At 46.0% G+C, this 18,150-nt stretch overlaps 1 protein-coding gene across 1 annotated transcript; it reads left to right on the plus strand.

Moving 5' to 3' along the window:
• The first annotated feature begins 1,600 nt into the window (after positions 1-1,600).
• Positions 1,601-14,814, plus strand: LOC118780608 (ectonucleoside triphosphate diphosphohydrolase 7-like). Its single transcript, XM_036533204.1, has 13 exons — positions 1,601-1,760; positions 2,338-2,484; positions 3,208-3,390; positions 7,148-7,353; positions 8,054-8,204; positions 8,629-8,732; positions 8,849-8,908; positions 9,659-9,810; positions 11,224-11,390; positions 11,864-12,185; positions 12,386-12,471; positions 13,328-13,489; positions 14,364-14,814. The coding sequence occupies exons 2-13, from the start codon at positions 2,477-2,479 to the stop codon at positions 14,578-14,580; spliced, it is 1,818 nt and encodes a 605-aa protein (XP_036389097.1). The 5' UTR covers positions 1,601-1,760; positions 2,338-2,476; the 3' UTR covers positions 14,581-14,814.
• Positions 14,815-18,150: the final 3,336 nt, after the last annotated feature.

The raw sequence follows: 18,150 nt of genomic DNA on the forward strand, positions 1-18,150 counted from the left end.
TCTTCTTCCTTCTTCCTTATGAACGACCCAAGATGAAACTGTACATTGTGTTCTCAGACCACATGCTGGCATGACCAATTAACAGTGATTTTCTTTGAAGGGCAGCTATTCTTCTGCTGAGAAAAAAATCTCCCATTCTGTATGACCTGTATAAGACACAGCAGGATCCAGAAGTGACGGAAGTACTGTTAAATGTAGAGGAACATATTTACAGTGGATAACCACAATAAAGCACACCTTCCATAAGAGCATAAGCTCGGGTGTATTTAGGCAATGAACTGCACAAGAGGCCTTTTTTTGCTTTTCTTGAGAGACATATGCTGTTACATCATACAACACTCCCTCAGAAAAAATATATGGTATAGATAAGTATAACAATCTTTATCATTGTCTATTTGTGTGTAAGATTTGTGTGCAAATTGTAATTCCCTAACAATACAGTGCACATTCTTAGTCTCATCTTTGTGATCACTGTGTACTCCACCCAGTACCCCTTTTGTTGCTCCTGTTGTTACAATGCACTCTACTTATTTCCTCATTGTTGGGGTGAAATGTTCTTCCTTCATTAGGTCTGTCTGTTTACTGTGTGGTTAGTGACAGGTGACAGTGTATGTGGAGGATGTCAATATCTAAAATGTCCTTTAATTCAGTTTGACAGGACTGAAAAAAAACAGGATGAACCCTAGTATATTATTGTCTAAAATGCTGATACATCCACTGTTAATAAACAATTTCTTTCAAGATGCCTGATGTCCCCTGGGGTTGTGACAAACAAATGTCACTTTTTTTCAAAAACCTTCAATTGATTATAACCTGGAATGAACTGTTCAGTTGACGGTTCATTATGTGATGTATGGCCATTGGGAACACTGCTCGGATAGTAAGATATCATTTTTCCATCTGTTCTTCAGACTATTTAGGGTGGTAGTGTAACATAGTGACAAGGAGCAGGACTTGTACCCAAAAGGTTGTTGGTTCACTCTCCTAGTGGGGCACTGCTGTTGTATCCTCTGGCAACTTAATCCAGAAGTGCTTTAGTAATCATACAGTTGTATAAATGGGAGCCATGTAAAAATTGTAATCTATGTAAATTGCTCTGGATAAGAGTGTCTGTTAAATGCCGATAATGTAATTTGAAGAGCTGGACAACTTTCTCTAACTCATCATAACTGAGTACTAAAAGATTATGTTTAAGGTTATTCATCAAGGTTTGAAGGGTAAAACCTGAAAAACCTACTGGACCTGGTGTGATAAACCTACCTATGTATTTTACCTGTTGTTTAATGGAAATGAGCACGAAGACGAAAGAACACCCTTACTTACAAACAAACACTGTTTCATAACTTTAATGACTATGGCGACTACAGCTGCATAAGTATAGTTACATACAACAGCTGATGTGGATAATGCGAAAAAAAACCGATATTGCGATACAGTGTTTAAATTAAATACATTGCTGCCACCTACAGCGCCACAGGACGACCTGTGCGGACGACTTCTTTTTGCGAGTTTCCACGTCTCCCCAGTGACGTGCGCCGTATTCCGGAAATCACGTCACGTGTGCGTGTTTCTTTTTCCACGAGAGAGGGGGGCTGTCACAGCCAGGTAGGCTGCTAGCTGGCCGGCTAGCCAGGGTTATTTTGCAAATGGTTCTCTAACTTTTGATTGAATTTGTGGAGATGAACAGTAACAGTCAAATTAAATGCCCTACAACTGATATCGTCAGAGATCATAGAAAGATTTCCATCAGTCTGCTGAAGGTACGATATTCACTTTGTAGTCGATAGCCTACTGCCTTAGCCAATCAGCTAGTTAGCTAACGGAGCTAAATAGCGTACTGATACCCCATTATGTTTAAGTGCTTTGATGGCTGAATGTTTTTCTCTTTTAGTTTCCTCGCTCGTTAAGATAACTTGCTATAATCCTAGAACGTGGTGCTAAACTGGTGAAAATCATAGCTGACAAATGCAAACTCAGATACATCATTAGCGATATAAGTCAGCTTTGACAGCAGAAGCTATATTTCATTGAAACAGTTCCCTGAAGTTATGTAATACTCCATGTCAGCGATAATGTATCTTGCCGGCGACCATTGATAATTTTGAAACAGGAAACCGAGGTCTACCTAGGTAAGACGAATCAACGTGTCACGGCGACGTTAAATAACGGTAACTGTTAAGATTTAGGGATTTTCAGTTGTGTAATAAAGTGAATCAGTGGAATTAGTTGGTGTTCGTTTCATAGCTTTGGTGTGTAGGATGAGATGCGCTTAGTCGAGTTCCAGGTTCATAGGACGGTTTTTTTGACAGCTCGATGTTCATACGTGTATGTGTGTAGCCCACAGGTGTACCAGTCCCGGAGTTTTCCCCCATATCTGGCCGCCGCGGGAAACGAGCAGCTGGGTCCACGTAGCAAGGCCACGATCATGAGGAGGTGACAGCAAGCGCCGTTCTGCCGGCAGATTCAGCCTGGACATATGGCAAGGTAATGCCCCGTAACTGAACTTATTTTAGACTTATACCTAAGTCTGTGTAACGTAATTGAAGATAGACCTCAAGCTTTTATGTAATTGGTTAGTTTTAACGTCACTGGATAACCTATCACATGTCCTTTTATGTGCGGTAAAATGGTAGCCTGTAATGTATACCTAGCTCTATTGTTTTTTAATGTCGTTTTGGGCAACACCTGGAAAATGACATTTTGGTACGTTTATCCTAAACAGTAGTTTATGGGCAGGGCTCAAAAATACCATGGCTGCCAGTTTGATTTCTAGGTGGGTAGTTTTACCTCTGAGCAAGGTAATTGACTAGAATGGCCTCAGTAAATACCCAGATGTATAGATGGGTAAACTGTACGAGCTGTAATTTGCCCTGGATTGAGGCACCTGGAAGTCAGATCAATAGTATAAGGCAGGTGGTAATGTGCAGAACTGAAAGTCGGTTCCACTTCAATCCCCACCCCCTAACACCTAATACCTCTAGTATTTGATACTTATTTTACCTGAAGTATTGTGATGTATTTTGGATTCTGTGTTCTAGGGACTGTTGTATCGTAGTATGCTTGGCTTCCGTCAGATTGCACAAATTAGCTTGGGGTAGGGCTTGAATAGTCCTATGCTATGTCCTATAAGACGCTTGTGTCCGCAACCGCAAGAGAGTGGCACAGTAACGCGTTTTTCGCCACTGGTCTCCCCCCCCCCCCCCGCAGGCTCAGCTTCTCCTGCCTGCTGCCTGCCTCCTGGCACTTCAGCGTGTCGCTGTTCTCCCTGGGCTGCGTGCCACGACAGAGGCTCTTCTGCCCGATCTTCTTCGCCTGCCTCCTCCTCCTCCTCTTCGCCCTCTACCAGACGGACCGCTGGGGGCCGGCCCCTAGGGGGGGGCGAGTGAACAAGTGAGTCCTGCCCGGCCACGGGTCCACCCCGGATCCACCCTGGATCCCCTGGTGGTGCCCCTCCCAAGGGCAGCTTATTGCGTAACAGTTGAAGGATTGCACTTTGGGCATAAGTGCAGAAGGTTCCACTTCTAGGTGGCTCACAGCCATTTTAAACGTGTAAAAGGCACTATACCTGAACGTCCACAATACAAATCCTATTTGAGTGACAGGATTGAAAAGTGTACATGATCTGAAACTCTCAGCCCCCTCGATGAGGGTATTTGCTAAGCAAACTATGAATGTAGTGCAATGAAACTCTGTTAAAAGGTGAATTTTTTCCCTCTGATGGCCTGTTTATGTGGGCATGGAAAAAGAGTAAGGAGGGTTTCTTGAGATTCCTTTGTTATTACTGTCAAATCACTGCAAGGGCTGCAAGTAGCCCCCAGGGAACGTCACAGGCCTGTAAGGGCCACTTGGAATCAAGATAAACAGTTACAGATGGAACTAAAAGTGAAGAGACGGATATCAGAAAGGGGCTGTTGAGTGAAAACCTGTGGCCAAAAGGGTATGACGCCAGTACATGGAAGAAAACATACCAACTTAAAATGTATGATCTTGTACACATCTCAGTTCAGTGGTTCATGGTAAGATGTACAGCTTGTAGAAAGCACTCATAAGGAAGAGTCTTTTGTGCTGCAGTTGGTCCATCATTCTGTTGCAGGATGTGTGTTCATTCAAATTACGTAAAGTTTCTTGTGAGGTTTATTTAAACGCCTCACCTCGTGGTGAACTCGTGGTGCATGCTGGGATATCTGTGCAGGTGTTTTCTCTTGAAACAGTACTCAGCAGAATTTAAACCAGTGCTAGGGAGATGGGAGTGTGAGGTTTCATGAACCCTGAAAGTGTGGCTTTTATGTGCTGTCATACACTAGTTTCAGTTGTTGTGTTTTGGTATAGAGTGCAAAGTCTTTTGATTGGTTCATCTGAATTTTTGATTCACAGCATATGGCTCCACCAGAGTGGTGGTCAGTTTCATTTCAATTCTGTCAGTTCAAGAAGTTAACTGAAATTATGTTCATGGATTGAGAAATCTTTGTAGGAAATGATTTTCATTTCCTGAATTATCTGAATTGACTGTATTGAAATGGAATCCATTATGGGCTCTGAGCTCACTGTGATGAGAACTCCGAGATGCTCGTAATCCAACCTTCTAGATCCTGTCTCTGTTCAAAGAAGATACTTTGTGAAGTGGCATTAGTCCAGTTACTTACATACCCCACCTGAATTGCTACTGTTAATTGCAAATTTTGTAAATATTGTAAATATTGAAACTTCCCAAACATATGAGCATCTAATAAGAAAACACCATCTTGAGATGAAAACAAATATAAATGGTGGTGTTTTTCTGTCATCTCAACCTGTATGTATTCACCACATACTTTATAAAGCATGTTCCTAGACGTTAGTGATATGCCCTGAGCGTGTGAGTAACAAACAACATTTTAACAGTAAGTTGACTAATCAAAGGGGGCAGCCTGTTTTTTTTTCCACATAAAATTGTTTGTTCTGGTTTACTCCATCTAAACCCACATCCTTCATGAGGATGCCGTAAGACAGACTCCCAGTGTCAGAATGCGTAACGTTATTGCGTGAGTAGACCTATAGCGCACTCTTGTGGACAGTCTGGTCTGTGGCGACATAATCCACTGTAGTAATGACCTAATGGCAATTCTGAGAAGGGCTGGCAGTTTAGCTGCAGTGCCGGGCCAGTCAGTTAGCGCTGTCCGCCCTCTCCATCATCCCCCCTCATGAGCTAATTCGACCGAAATGGAGTTAACCTCATTCCCTGCCTCTTCCTACGGTCAGCTAATCCCATTTCCATCCCCATGGCCGGCGAGCGCCTCCCGAGAGGGCGGTGTCCGATTTCTGCCGACAGAGGGAAACGAAGTGTTAATTTCTGCTGGCCTGAACGAAATCCCGCAATCCTGATCGAGTTAAAGCCCGATTACGCTGATTGATGGCATCGATCGTCCCGGCCAGATGAGCTTCCTTGAGGAGGAGCGAGCAGACGGAGGAGATGCGGGAGGGAGCCTTATTGTTCTTCTTCAGCATAATGCGTTTTAACTCGCCCCGAAAGAGGCGCTGTGGGCAGATGTCAGGAAACCCTAGATTGTTAATAGAGGACTACTTCATTGCCATGCCTCCCGAAGGGGACAGCCTGATCAAGGGGAGTAACGTTTCACTGTGTAAGCAAAAACAGCAGGCATTGATCAAGTCTGGACGAGGCTTAACTAGATCACTCCAGTCTGCGAGACTGTTGTTTACCCCCGAGATGAAGGTGTACATGAAATATGAATTACATACATCAGGTACATGATCGGTATCTCTGTAGCTGTTCATTTCACTGGTATCTCTCCCACTCTTCTTTTCTTAGAAGAATAACATTCCATTTGTTTTATGATTCATTGCTCTGATACCTTGCTCACACATTGCACATAGTAAGAGTCAAGCACTTAAGCTCTTTTGATTTCTTATGGTGAGCTCCCAAGATTAAGTCTTTGTGCAGTTGCTTTTTATGTGGAGGAGTGGAGTTTGTCATGTACTGAAGCGTGGAACGTGTACATGCATATGCTCCTTGGTGTATATACACCTCCCAGAGTTTGTGTATTCCACAGGTTTACAAATGTGAATGACGTCTGTTGTGTTACATTACTGTCATTTTGCAGACATTTATCCAGAGCGACTTACATAGTTTACCGTTTTATCCATTTACACAGCTGGATATTTACTGAGGCAACTGTGGGTGAAGTACCTTGCCCAAGGGTTCAACAGTGGTGCCCCAGCAGGGAATCGAACCAGCAACCTTTCCATCATGAGCCGTGCTCCTTACCACTATGTTACACTGCTGCCCTGAGTTCTTACTTATTAAGTGTGTTGGATCCTTTGTATGTATGCTTTGCGTGTTGTAAATTGCTTGATGTTCACGGCAGACATATATAACTTTCCTTTTTTGAATGGAGTGTTAGTGGCACTGGGGGATTTGTGGTAAATGGGGAAACAAATCCTCTGTTGATACAAAAACACTGCACTGCACTGCTCTTAACAACTCTGCGCTCTTAAGCAAATAACCCTCACTGAGTAAACAGTGCAGGGATTTCACAGAGTGGAGCGTCTGCCTTTGATTCACGACAATGAAGGAAGCGAATCAAAGCCTGTATGTGCTGGACTGATACTTCTGCAAAATCTCGTTCTTCTCGTTCTCGTTCGACTTCACAGTTCATATGATCAAACTTTGCTTTTTCTGCCTTCTCCAGCATAGTAGTACAGTCTTCCACTCCCACCCCCAGCCATACAGTATGTTCCTTAAGTGTGCAGCGTGAATTGATGTCAAGTAAAAACTGTGGCAGCAGTGTGGTGTAGTGGTAAGGAGCAGGGCTCATAACCAAAAGGTTGCAGGTTCAGTTCCCCCTTTCAGGCACTGCTGCTGTACCCTTGAGCGAGGTACTTAACCCAGAACTGCCTCAGTAAATGTCCAGCTTTATAAATGGGTAACATGTAAAACTGCAACCGATGTCAGTTGCTCTGGACAAGAGCGTCTGCTAAATGACAATAATGTAGTGTAATGTAATGTCAGGTAGGAAAGCGACAGCTGTGAAGACACAATTGAAATGGAGCACTTTACTCAGTGCCTGTATATACTCTGCATGTCCTGTGGGGTCTGCATCGTCCATCTTCCTCTTTATTAACTGCCAGTGTCTGCGATCCCCGCACTCAGGTACCTGTCCATTGTCGAGAACATGGAGGCAACGGACGTGGCCAACACTGCACTGAATTATGGGATAGTGGTGGACTGCGGGAGCAGCGGCTCCCGAGTCTTCGTGTACTACTGGCCCCCCCACAACGGGAACCCCCACACCCTGCTGGACATCCGACAGATGAGGGCGCAGGACCGGACCCCTGTGGTCAAGAAGATCAAGCCAGGTGAGGAGGACGCCTGATGTGAAGGAGGAGGTGGGGGAGTGGGGTCAGATCTAAGCGGGACACAGGAGGGTGGGGGTGGTGGGGGTCAGTCAGAAAGGTGGGTACTCATTGTCTCGTTTATGGTGTCCCCACTCTTTGAGGTTACATAACCAGTTTGGCTTGTACATACCAAGCTGTTACCTTGCTGATAAGAAAGATTAGAGACGTGTGCCTAGAAGTATTGTACTTCAGACTTACTGAAAAGCAGACAAAAGCATTTTTCATGTCACGTGTTGTAAATGTTTCACGTGTTGTAATGCTATATACGCTACACTTGGGCAGAACAAAAATGTCTTTTCTGTGTGTCTTTTTTTCATGCTCATTGATTGTCTGGTTCTCACTTGTTCCCACGCAAGTGAAGGAGAAGGTGTCTTTGAAGTGTAAATTAGCCATGTGTTCTGGCCAAGACTTTTCACTCGAAGGACAGGTGTGAATAACCCACAACAGTCCTCGTCAAAACAATGGAGGTGGTTTGCGCAAGCTGAAATTCCTTGGCTGTCCGAGAGACTGCCACTCGCGGGTGTGTGAGAGAGAGTCCGCCTCGCCCTCTCGTGTGGCTGTTCGGCCTGACGGTGGAGGACGTTCGTCCCGGGGAAGTGCTTGGGTTAAAGGACAGGGGCTTTAATGCTTACAGGGCTGCGTGTTTCTGCCTTGTTCTCAGGTATATCCACACTGGCCCTCACCCCTGACAGGGCCAGCGACTACCTGCAGCCCCTCCTGAGCTTTGCAGCGGCTCACATTCCCAAGAGGAAACACAAAGAGACCCCCCTGTACATCCTGTGCACTGCAGGCATGAGGCTGCTGCCAGAGAGGTGGGCCTGGCCTTACTCATTCAACCGTGTGTGTGTGTGTGTGTGTGTGTGTGTGTGTGTGTGCGCGTGCGCGTGTGCGTGTGGAATCACTCACTTTTAATTATCTGTATTACAGTGCTGTGCAAAAGTATTCAGACCCTTGACCAATTTTGACATTACAAATGATATATTAAAATTTCATTCTGTGTGACATTTTATTCAATGGCACTGAAAAAAAATAATTAAGATTACATTGGTTTTATGTTTATATAATATTTTTAGGAAAAATAAGGGTGAAATATGCTGAAATACATATGTAAGCCAGGCAGCATTGTAGGTGTAAACTGAAATGAAGCTGAAATTGTAGCATGCCCATCCTCATGTAGCCAATCCCAGGTCTCTATAAATTTAACGGAGCAGCCGTTTTTTTTTTTTTTTTTTGCAGCCAGCAGGTGGCCATCCTGGAGGATTTGGTCACGGACGTGCCGGTGGAGTTCGACTTCCTGTTCTCCAGCTCCCATGCAGAGGTGATCTCTGGGAAACAGGAAGGTGAGCGCGAACGGCAAGGAACACCCCGCTAACGCCCTGCATAGGCGGCTCTGACACACCCTGCTGTATCTCCTCGTCGTTAAGGCCCGCTCTCCTCTCTCTCTCTCCCTCCCCAGGGGTGTATGCATGGATCGGCATTAACTTTGTGCTTGGCCGCTTCGACCATGCGGAGGAGGGTGAGTTGCGCCCTGACACTAATCCGCGCCGACAGGGGGCTCAGAACCATTAATGAGCGGCTGCCTTCGCCCAATCAGAGCGTTTTCCTCCCTCACCTTTGAGAGACGCTTTGATTGGTCTGAATCGGTCAGCTGGAACATTTGTCTGCCAATCGCTTGTTAATGTGTTCTGTGTTTAGTGTCATCCACATTACTGTAAGCAGCTGACTGTTGCTTCTTTACTTTGAAGAGTCCAGCTGACATGTCATAAGTGATGGTGATGACGATGATGATGGTGATAACCTTGGAGTGGAATGTTTCTTAGTTATATATTTTTTTGGTTTATATTAATTATTTTTTATTATGAATCAGTGTGGCGTAGTGGTAAGGAGAAGGTTACAGGTTCAGTTCCCTGCTGGGACTGCTGCTGTACCCTTGGGCAAGGTACCTCACCCAGAATTGCCTCAGTAAATATCCATCTGTATAAATGATTAACATGTAAAGTTGTAACCTATGTAATTTGTTCTGGATAAGAGCCTCTGCTAAGTGACAACAATGTAATTGAATGTAATGTAATGAATCATGGTTTTACAGCATGGTGAAATATGCAGTGGACCTTTTTATGAAGATGATCTTTTGTTTTATTGAGATTTTGTCCTCTGTAATGATAAACTCTGGTTAAGAGGGCCTGCTGAGTGATTAAAATGTAAGTTACACTGGGTGGCACTGAAATTCGACACTGTTGAGACTCAGAGCGGTTCTGTGCCATAGGGGAAGAGGCAGTGGTTGAAGTTACCACGGGAGGGCAAAATCAACAGCCAATCAGTCGGCGGCGCACTGTGGGCATCATTGACATGGGCGGGGCCTCACTGCAGATAGCCTATGAAGTGCCCAGTGCCATCACTTTCACCTCACCTGAACAGGTAAGGGGTGGACTGGCCCGGTGATGGAGCTGCCAATCTGTGTGTTTGAAATGTACTTTGCATATCATGGCAGCAGACATGTAAAACATTGACAAAAGGCTTGTATTGAGCAGGTGATGTTCTTGTTTATAGAAATGTATCAATGTGATGTCTGATTTTATAGCAGCAACAGTCAAATGTTTTCCACATACCTACTCATAGAAGGGTTTTTCTATATTTTTACTATTTTCCAAATTTTCAAATAATAGGAAATACTAAAGAATTATGAAATAACACAAATGGAATTATGCAGTAATGAAAAAAAGTGTTAAATCAAAACTATTTCATATTTTAGATTCTTTAAAGTAGCCAAAAAAACATTTTTTTAAACTTTTTTTTTTTTGGGTACAAATTCATACATAGGCATGAATTTCACTATTTACATTTGTCTAAGAAACAAATTTCAAGCATGTAAGCATAAGTCTTTAGATCAGTGTGTCTTTGAATGCATGTTTCCCATTATCTTAATCAGGCGTGTCCAGACTGGTACTGTGGCTTTTATTAGCAGAGAAGAGAGAGCACAGAGAGTCTTCATTTGCCAGAAGAGTTATTCCCATAAACCTTAGGGGCCAGTTGGCTGGTCCACCAGCACATAGTCACTTTTTCAGTTTCACGCTGTGGGCGTGTTTGTCCTCCTGTTTGATATCCTTGTACTTTGTGATATTTATCTGTTCTATAGTACATGAATTTATGTTCATTGCTACAAGAAACAAAATGCCTCCAGGGAAAGTTTTCGTCATGGCGTAACATTAAAGGGAGATCAGTGATGGTTTGGCAACAGAGATGAAATCACCTGCAGTGACAGGAGCAGGAGTAATGAGATGTGATCAAACTGCGCTTGATCTCAGACAGAGGTGTCCTATTGAACACCTTACGGTTATATATATATAGCAAGCAGCATTACATAAGCAATTTACTCTTGTGAGGATAAGCGGGAAAAAAACATCAAAAGACTTGAATGCTGAGCATGCATAAAACAGTTGTGATAATGTGCTAATTATTTAGCTATTTTTAGCATCCTGCTGTTTTCCGTAAGTTGAACCTGAATGCCTAAGAAGAGAGCAGGCAGGAGCTTCCCACTGTTTTCCATAGTAGCTAAATAATTCTAATTAGTATCATCACTTCTAATTATAATCATTATCATTTTTTCTTGTACTTTGTAAAATGCCCACAGAGAAGTACTGTGATTATAAATAGTGCTGTCATCTCTTGGAAATGGATTGGTTTACTGGCTGTCATAGGACAAGTCCTCCCTGCTTTGACTGTAGTTGGTGCTACACCAAATAGGGCTTGAATGATGGATTGATTGGTGGATTGGTTGACTGATGGCTGGTCTGGCCACCCAGAGCCTCTCACTGTGACTGTCCCTCCCAGGAGGAAGCGGCTAAGAGCCTGCTGGCGGAGTTTAACCTGGGCTGTGACGTGGAGCGCACACAGCACGTGTACCGCGTCTACGTCACCACCTTCCTGGGCTTCGGGGGCAACATGGCCCGGCAGCGCTATCAGGACGACCTGGTCAACGGTACCCTGTCAAAAAACAGGCAAGGGCCTACGGAGCGGCATGCCAGACATTCTACTGACGAGATAATCTACTAACCACATATTGTGTTGAACAGATGTTGTACAGACAGATATTTCTGATATTGCGTACCTCTGAAAATGGTCTGACAAGGACTGTATGCTACAGGCATATGCTGTGCATGGCTATATTTAAGAATGTGACATTCCATTGGTGTGTATGCTACATGTCTAGAAACTGTTCACATTGCTTGAATCAAGGTGCTGACTACAGTACATCTCTGTAAGGTTTCCCACAAGATTATACCTTCCATTTTAACATTAGTCCCTTTTGGACTGGAACTCTTAAAATATTAGAGGGGTAATGGGCTCTATTTGTAATGAGTTTGAGCATTTCTTCAACTAAACTAAGTTACACTAAAACCCAATCCTCAGAGGTGATTACTGTTAAGAAGTTGTGAGAGTTTCAATCCTATCCCTGTGCCGGGACCTGCAGGCTGACCGGAGACCTGACTGGGATGGGAGAGACCACGCCCTTCCTGGACCCGTGCCTGCCACTGGGTCTGTCGGAAACGCTGGAGCGGGACGGCCGCGCGGTGTTCGTGCGGGGCCAGGGTGACTGGCCCCGGTGCCGGGAGGTCGTTCGGCCCCTCCTGGGCCAGCCCAACGGCACCGCGTCCCTAAGAGGGGTGTACCAGGCGCCCATCAACTTCGGCAACAGCGAGTTCTACGGCTTCTCCGAGTTCTACTACTGCACCGAGGACGTGCTGCGCATCGGGGGCCAGTACGACAGCGTCAAGTACTCCAAGGCTGCCATGGTAACCTCCCTCCCACCCCTGCTGTCTGCCAGTGAGATCATAAAGATTTCAGAAAGTTTTTTATCTTCAGAGTACTTAGCATATCAGTAACAAAGATTGTGACAGGGCTATTTTGAGAATTATCTCAACGTCTCTCAGTGTGATTATATCTCCACTAAAGACTTCCAGTTTCTGTACCAACACTTTTGCCTCTGCTGCAGGATTACTGCGCCACCAAGTGGACGACATTGAAACAGCGACTGGACAGCAAGCTGTTCTCCTCACAAGCTGACCTCTCCAGGCTAAAGTACGATCTCCTCCTCCAATCACAAGGCCTAAAATCATGCAGTTATTCGTTGTTAATGACATAAACATGATCTTGTTTTGTTTTGAACTGAACAGTGTGGAACACCAGAATGTGGTCCACAGGACGTTATGGTTGTCATATTGCAAACAGATGGCAGAGAAAACCAGTTTGGAGGCCAAAAAGGGCTTTTGTTTAGCCTTTGCATTCCTTTTTGAAATTTAATGACAAGCTGGAGTTACATTTTTCTGTAACTGTCCTGCTACTCTGCTTGTAATTAACGTCAGGGCTTTGGTGTAGAATGGATATGCAGATTGTTCCTAGTGTTGCTCCTCCACAGCCCCCATTCCTGCTGTACTCTGAGCCAGCATTCCCTCTGTCCTCCACAGCCCCCATTCCTGCTGTACTCTGAGCCAGCATTCCCTCTGTCCTCCTTTGCCCCCGGTCTTTCTCTCCTCCACCTGTCCTGTTCCTTCTCTCCTCTATCACCACCATTCCTTCTCTCATCTGTACTGGTGTTCCTTCTCTCCACCACCTCCCCACTTCCCTCTTTCCTCTGCCCCATTCCATCTCTCCTCTTCCTCCCTCGTTCCTCCTCTCCTCCACCTCCTCTATTCCCATCTCCCTTTCCCCTGTTCCTCTCCTCTGAGCTGGCATTCCTCGTCTCCTCCACCGTCCCATTCCCCCTCTCCTCCATGAGGATTCCCTCTCCCCTCCGCCCTCCCCTGTTCCTTCTCCCCTCTACCTTCCTCGTTCTTTCTCTCCTCCACCTCCCTCATTCCTTATCTCTTCTGCCTCCTCTGTTCCTTCTCTCCCTCACCAGCGGCTCCGTGCTCCTGTCTCCCTCTTCTCCCCCCAGGTCCCAGTGCTTTAAGTCGGCCTGGATGTACGAGGTGCTGCACTCCGGCTTCAGGTTCCCACAGGACTACCCCAGCCTGAAGACCGCCCAGCTGGTCTACGACAAAGAGGTGCAGTGGACCCTGGGAGCCATGCTCTTCAAGACACGCTTCCTGCCACTCAGGTGATGGCCTCCGCCCCTCGTACTCTTCTCCTCTCATTCCAGCGCAGGTGGCTCTCGTTTTACATCATGGATATATTTCTTGAATCTTTTTTTTTTTGACACAGATGACAGTGTTATAATTAGGTGAGCTGCCCAAATTTTCAGACGTTATACCTGAAAGGCAAGTTAATTAGAGCCAACTGTTAAAGTAGGTGTTTACACAGTTTTAATAACTACTACAACTATTAAAATTCATATTCTGAAATGAACATATGTAGGTGTATGGCCACTTACGTAAAATATACTGGCTCGTGGGAGGGATAGGCAGGCCTGCCAGTCCTTTTCCCGAAACACGCTGACGTTTACACAGCTTTGGAGGTGGTGTGTGTGTGTGTGTGTGTGTGTGTGTGTGTGTGTGTGTGTGTGTGTACCCCTCTCTTCCCTTCCACCTCGTACAGTTCTTCATAGCAGCAGGCAGGGTCACCAGAAACTCACCTCAGCTTCCACTCAGTTGACAGGCAGTGTTTCTGCTGTGCGGGTTTTGATTAAAATATTTTTTTAAATGAGGAACAATCAAACGTCACTTGACATACACTGTGAATTTAACTAATGTTGTGCCACTGCGGGCTTGGGCTTCAATAGGTCTGCGAGTGCTGTTAGCCTGGCCTGACACTGTTGCTCGTTCACCTTGAACGGATACGCTTCTGTTCTCCTGTGCTGGAAGTCGCTGTGGATAAGAGCGTCTGCTAAACGAATGTAATGTAAAGTAATATGTAACCATGTTATGTTGTCCTGCCATAGATTGGCAGCTGCCTGTAAAGCAACATGGGGAAGTGCCCCGTGGCATTCTGGGAGCTCACTGTAATAACACTGCTCCCGCGCTCCGGCTTTGCAGGGACCTGCAGCAGGAGGCCTTCCGCCAGTCTCACTCCAGCTGGCTGCGCGCCTCCTTCGTCTACAACCACTACCTGTTCTTCGCCTGCATCCTGGTGGTGCTGCTGGCCATCCTGCTCTACATCCTGCGCCTCCGCCGCATCCACCAGAGGGAGCAGCGGCAGGCCGAGGCCCTGGACCTGCTGTGGGCCGAGGAGGGGGAGGCGCTCATCGCCTGAGCGGGAGGGCAGGGGAGGGGAGGGAGGAGCCCTGAGCCTGAGGGGGGAGGGAAAGAGGGCAGGACACAGGGAAGAGCAGCCCAGAGGCTGCAGAGTGAGTGAGCAACGGAGGGAAGGGCCCGTACACTGAGGGAGGGAGGCAGGCAACCACAGCCTGGGAAAGGGAGAGAGGAAGCACCGCCTACAGCGTCGACAGGAAGTGCCTCCAGTCTGATGAGGGGGACAGTGGGACCACGGGGCAGTCACAGTGTGACGGCGGGAGGGGGCAAGGGGGGGGGGGGACAGGAAGGGAGGGGTGTTGGGGCCCTTACAGCCTTGATGAGTTTAAAAGCGCTGAAGGGTGGGAAGGGAGCCTCACATGTGGGACAGGTTAGAACACTCTGGCATGGATGCGCAGCTAAAGGGACAGGGCTCTTCCCATACACATATCAGGGAGATCCCGGCATATGTGAACGCTTAATTATTCATTTCAATACCTTTTCTTCCCCCGTCCAACGCAGTGAAATCACTGTCAGCGAAGAAACAGGGACACAGGACAGTCCCAGCTGCGTCTGACCTCTTAAGGTCACCATGTGCCTCGCTTCTTTCGCCGTTTTCGTCAGGCAGGGCTGAACGATTACAGAACTCCAGTCGGCGATTAACGACTGTCCGGCGCGTGTGACCAGTATGATGTAGGAGACGACTTGAAGCCCGCGTCAAAGCAAGTGCACCATGACATTCCGGTGACGGCACTCGAGGAAAGCGGAGGTGTCCGTCACTCGTTCCGCCACACACCAGCTCTGACCCGTTACTGTCCGGCACTCGTCAGGCGCAAACTGAATTCACTTCATGGAGACAGTCAGCTTGAACTGTTGAAATGGCTGCTTATCGGACTGAGCCTGTATAACGGAGGACACTTACACAGGAGCACCCTTCAGAGCCACCGTGCTCCCGAGCAGCAGTAAGCCAAACCCCACGGTGGTCACAGGCTACAGTGCTTTGTTTGAGAGCGTCAGCGTTGGACCAAGATTAAGATTAAGGGATCACCATGACTGTCCTTAACTTCAGATTTTGTATATTTGTAATTGCCGTTGAACCAGGGGAGTTTAGGCTGAACTGGAAATTTATCACGGGTCTATGCAAAGCGGAACATCCGATTGCAGGCTTGCGTAGCGTGTATCTGCCCTTGGCTTTGTCCGGGGTTGCGTTTGCTGGTATGAGGACCATAATTTCCACAGGAGCGCTCTTGACAAGATGGTTTCGCGCTGTGATGAACGGGTGGGACAGTCCAGCCGAGGTGCCTACCTTGTCATTATATCAGTCAAGTCTTAACTGGAAGCGTCCTGTAATCAAGATGTGGTCGGATCTGTTTTTTTTTTTTTAACATTTCCATTCTCTTGTGTAAATATGAGTTCGCGCCTCTGTTTTTACTCAACGGCGTCCAAGTGTGGGCGTGTTCACACTCGTTGCCGAGGGAGATGAAAGAGGCCAGCATATGCCAGTGTTATGTGTTTTGTGCCATTAGCTGTGTTTTGAGGAAGTGTTGATTCACAAATTCCCATCGCTGATTTTTTTTTTTTAAATGTTCATCCTCTTCATATGCTTTATGGGCATCTTGTGTACTGTTTAATTTAACTTCTGGAGATACGAGGCCCGTGAGATCTGTTCGGATTATTGGACCAAAGTCTGTGTGATGTAAAGGCCTCAGACAAAGTGAATAAGGGAGCCACAAGTGGGTGTAAGGGAATCTTACCTGTGATGGGTACTGTGCAATGTGAACTGTGATGACGAATACATTTGCTGTTTGTAAAAACAAAAAAATCAAGAGTAAAAATGTTTTTATTAAAATTTGTGATTTAATTTGTTTATGTTTTTTGCTTCATTTAATTTATTGTCTTGTCTTTTTTTGTGAGAAATGATTGAAGGCCCACATGTTGGCTCAATCTGTCCTCGCTGCTGTAAAATAGCTGACACCATAAAAGTGCGCCCCCTAGCTAGGATGTATGCTCACTGTGGGAATCGCACCAGCATAGACAAATGGCAAGTCCCAAACAGAGGGCACTGCTGGTTTATATGACTGAGTTGAGGATTATGACACAGATTTTGGTGTAAGGACAAACATTGTTACTGCAAGGTACCAATACTGGTGAATAAGTCAGCATTCAAAATTAACGAAAAACCAAAGCATTTTAAAAAATATACTTTATTAATACAACAGCTGCTTATAAATATTAAAATATACATTATACAGGAATACAGTACACTCACAGAAAACAAAATATTAGGCTTCTATTTGTACGGCACTTTTGTTTTTGTTTTTTTTGTCTTTTTGTTTTTTTTTTTTTTGATCGCAGGTTTTTTTTTTGTTTTGTTTTATGGTTACTGTGGAAAATGTGGGTACATACACGTGTTAATGGCTTACGCCGGACCGAAGCATGAGCACTTTCAACGGTTGGATTATATGAGACAGACAGGCTACGGATCCCTTTTGCTGGAGGATCACTGTACAACACAAAAAGCACTGTGGAATGAAGGTTTGTAGTCTGTTGGGGCTCCTTTCTCTCTCTTTCTCTCTCTCAACACACACACACACACACACCAAGTCTGCTTCCATTCGTTTTTTTTCTTTTTCCCTTTTTAATCACCGTCCGAAGGGTGTCGGAAATTTTCCTCCTCCGACCGGCGACCACACACACCCCCATCACACCCCCCCAAACGAAACGATTCAGCAGAGAGGAGGGAAAAAAAAAGAACGAATTTCAAAAACCCAAGGAGACAAAAGACAGTTGCCCCAGATTATCTGAAAACGTAGTGAGAAAGAGCGCCGTTTTTCAGGGAACGCGGCGCTCCACGGTGACTGTGCTCGGCGGAGCTATGTGGACGAGCTTGCGGCTATACACAGAGCCAATAGGCCTCGTTTTTTCTTTGACGAAAAAAAACGCAGTGGAGAAAGGGGTAGCTCTTTCCCCTCCCCTCAGGCTTTTTCTGGCTCCTGATTGGATGTGGATCGATACGGTGGTTGGTCAGGTGGGACAGATCAGGCTGAATGACCACTGCTGTACGCAGTGGGGGTATTTTTCATCTGGACGTTGCGCACCTCTCTCTGTTCCTTCTTTCAAGTAAATCAAAAAAAAAAAAAACATACGTGGGATGAAGGTATTTTGAGCAGCTGTGCTGGAAGAGAGGAATGTAAACACAGGGTTTGGGTTACACTCGGCCAATAGCGGCGAGGGTAACACCCCCCTCTGCGTTAACCCTGTAATACCCAGGAAGTTACAAACTACTCAACACTGTCAACAAAAAAAAAGAATGAGTCTTTATAAGTCAGCACTTCATCTTGGTGGTAGTTGAGGTGGGTCATGACCCACCCCTTCCAACCCAAACCCCTCCCCTAGCCACCCACCCCATGCCCACCCCCCTCACCCCTCATTAACCCAAATTCTTCCCTTACCCCTACACCCCTCAACCCAAATCCCTTCCCTACCTCTACCCCTATGCCCTTCAACTTAAACCCCCCCCCCCCCCCCCCCCCACCCCCTTCCATCCAAACCCCTCCTCTACCGTCACCCCATTCAACACAAATCCCTACCC

This window comes from Megalops cyprinoides, chromosome 1 (genome assembly GCF_013368585.1).
Source record: "Megalops cyprinoides isolate fMegCyp1 chromosome 1, fMegCyp1.pri, whole genome shotgun sequence".
Lineage (NCBI taxonomy): Eukaryota > Metazoa > Chordata > Actinopteri > Elopiformes > Megalopidae > Megalops > Megalops cyprinoides.

What these genes read in the sequence shown, in the direction of transcription:
- LOC118780608 (XM_036533204.1), top strand. An exon ending in GGTCAAGAAGATCAAGCCAG is followed by an intron (nt 7,354 to 8,053) that starts GTGAGGAGGACG and finishes CCTTGTTCTCAG; the next exon opens with GTATATCCACACTGGCCCTC. An exon ending in ATGAGGCTGCTGCCAGAGAG is followed by an intron (nt 8,205 to 8,628) that starts GTGGGCCTGGCC and finishes TTTTTTTTGCAG; the next exon opens with CCAGCAGGTGGCCATCCTGG.